The 3218-nt window shown below is 34.5% G+C and overlaps 1 protein-coding gene across 1 annotated transcript; it reads right to left on the bottom strand.

The window, feature by feature from the left end:
* Positions 1-839: 839 nt before the first annotated feature.
* Positions 840-1199, bottom strand: LOC101506825 (uncharacterized). The gene has a single exon (XM_004513459.1). It carries the CDS (start codon positions 1197-1199, stop codon positions 840-842), a length of 360 nt encoding a protein of 119 aa, XP_004513516.1.
* Between the last annotated feature and the right edge of the window lie 2019 nt (positions 1200-3218).

Raw genomic sequence — 3218 nt, 5'->3', positions numbered from 1 at the left:
AATACTTAACTCTTTCTCCATTTTAAATTTCTAAATTAAATGTACCATGAAAGTTTAAAGGGTTTGATTACTCACCTTGCAGCCTTCTTTGATGAAAATGTTTGCTCTCTATTATCCGCTATTAATCGCTATCGCCGGTCTACAACCACGAAGTACTTCTATATTCTATTTTAATTTTGTTTAGTTCAGAATACTCTTTTTTTTCTTCTTCCGAGCATAAATTTATATTTATATATGTATAATATAATTTAACCATGAATCTTGAAATCGTTCATAGTCCGATGGCGGTTCCACGTACTGTGCATTTTGTTCCATATTTTACGAGATTGCTTTGTTGTGCTGATTAAAGATTGAATTGTTCCTACTAAAGTCATCAATTGTGCAACAAATCACCTATATTCACTGTCATCCAAGTGGATTGTTTGTTTTAACATTACGTGGCTTATACATCTTCCACAGTCAACTCATCCTTTCACAATCCATCATAATTTATATAGATTTCATATTTAATTATTATTTTTTTTCTTTTAATCTTTAATACTAACACTCTTACTATTACTATGATTTTGTCCTAATAACAAAATTATAAACACATGACAACAAATATAATAATAATAATAATAATAATAATAATAATAATAATAATAATAATAATAATAATAATAATAATAATAATAATAATAATAATTAGATTATTTTAAAATTGGAAATTTTAATTGTTTCTAATATTTGATTTTAGGATGTTACATATCTCTCCTCCTTAAAGGAATTTCGTCCCCGAAATTAACGTCAGATCGAATAAATCTAAAATGAAGCAACTTGTACAGACATAAGGAAGCTTATGTACCGACATCCACAAGTTTTGGATATTGACGTAGGACTTCTTCCTCAAGTTCCCAGGTAGCTTCTTTTGAGGTTAACCCTTCCCATACCACCTTTACTAACGGGATCACCTTATTCCTTAGAGTCTTGGTACTCTTGTCAATAATTCGAATAGGTTTAGGCTTAAAGATTAAATTATCTTTCAATTGAACTGATTCAAGAGCTATTACATGTGAATTATTCGACACATATGTTCGCAGTTGAGAAACATGAAATACGCCGTGAAGATTAGACAATTGTGGCGGAAGAGCCAATTGGTAAGCAACAGACCCGACTCTTTTTAGAATTTGGAAAGGACCCATGACACGAAGGTTCATTTTTTTTTTTTTACTTTCATTGACCTTCCCACCCTAGTCTTAGGAGTGACTCTCAAGAATACATGTGCCCCTTCTTGAAATTCCGATGGTTTTCTTCTCCTGTCAGCATAACTCATTTGCCTACTTTGCGTTGTACGCATCCTTTGCCTAATTATTTGAATTCTACTAGTGGTCTCTTGCACCAAATCAGGTCATAACAAATGTTTTTCACCAACTTCACACAAACACAAAGGGGACCTACACTTCCTTCCATAAAGAGCCTCATATGGTGCCATACCTATGCTAGAGTGATAACTGTTGTTATAAGAAAATTCTACTAGAGGTAAATACTTATCCCAACTCCCACCTTCATCTAGAACACAAGCTCTAAGCATATCCTCAAGAGTTTGAATAGTCCTCTCTAATTGACCATCTATCTGTGGATGGTAAGCTGTGCTAAAACTCAGTCTAGTACCAAAACCTTTCTGAAAAGCTTTCAATATCTAGAAGTAAACTATGGATCCCTATCCGACATTATAGAGGTGGGTATACCATGTAACTTTACTATCTCCTTAACGTAGAGGTCAGCTAATCTATTCAAACTATAGGTTGCTTTGATTGGTAGGAAATGAGCTGATTTGGTCAATCGGTCAACTATCACCCAAATAGCATCAAAACCCATACGTGTCTTCGGCAAACCCATCACAAAGTCCATAGATATCCTCTCCCATTTCCATTCAGGAATCTCTAAAGGCTGCAATAACCCTGAAGGCTTTTGGTGTTCAATCTTAACCTTTTGACACACTAGACACTTAGACACAAAGCTAGCTACATCCTTTTTCATTCCCGACCACCAATGCATTTTTCTCAAATCCTGATACATTTTAGTTATTCATGGGTTTATCGTGAACTTACTCTTATGCGCTTCCTCTAAAATCTTATTCCTAAGACTCCCCCCTTAGAAATAATGATCTTATCCTTAAACAACACTACACCATCACCAGATAAGGTATAATTTTCCTTTCCCACTAGAGAATGTAATTCTTTATCTAAGAGTTCTATTTTTATTATCCCTCTCAAGTTACAACTGATTTCTAGCCTATTTAGATTCAAGCTTATAGGACTAAGGGACACATCCAAATTCATATCTCTAAACTTTTCTAATAGGCTTATCTCTTGTACCATCATACAAGCCACATGTAAGGATTTTCTACTTAGAGCATCAACCACTACATTCGCTTTCCCAGGGTGATATTTCAACTCAAAGTCGTAGTCCTTAAGAACCTCCATTTACCTTCTTTGTCTCATATTTAATTCCTTTTGATCAAACAAATACTTAAGGCTCTTATGATCACTAAAAACCTCAAATTTTGCTCCATACAAGTAATGCCTCCAGATCTTAAGAGCAAAGACTACAGCTGCTAATTCAAGATCGTGGGTTGGATAATTCGCCTCTTGTGACCTAAGTTGTCTAGATGCATATGCTACCACTTTTCCTTCTTGCATTAAAACACATCCTAAACCATTTTTAGAGGTGTCACAATAAACAACAAAATTCATGGATGGATCTGGTATAACTAACACAGGTACTGAAATTAATCTTCCTTTAAGCACTTGGAAATTATCCTCTCATTCTTAGTCCCCACAAAAATTTTCCCTTTCTTAGTCAACTTTGTGAGAGGTAAGGCTAGACTGGAAAACCCATTTATAAATTTCCTATAGTAACCCACCAATCCTAAGAAACTCCTTATTTCAGTCACTGACTAGGTTAGGGCCAACTTAATATTGCATCTACCTTACTAGAGTCGACTGTTACTCCTTTACTAGAGATGGTATGTCCTAAAAACTTCACCTCATTAAGCCAAAACTCACATTTCTCAGATTTCGCATACAATTTATTATCTCTCAAAACTTGCAACACCATCCTCACTTGTTTCTCATGGTCGCCCACGCTCATGGAGTATATTAGGATATCATCTATGAACACTACCATAAACTTATCTAAGAAAGGTCTAAAAATTAGATTCATATAATCCATAA

Source organism: Cicer arietinum, chromosome 3 (assembly GCF_000331145.2).
Source record: "Cicer arietinum cultivar CDC Frontier isolate Library 1 chromosome 3, Cicar.CDCFrontier_v2.0, whole genome shotgun sequence".
Classification (NCBI taxonomy): Eukaryota; Viridiplantae; Streptophyta; class Magnoliopsida; order Fabales; family Fabaceae; genus Cicer; species Cicer arietinum.
This window is presented reverse-complemented; position numbering and strand designations above follow the sequence as displayed.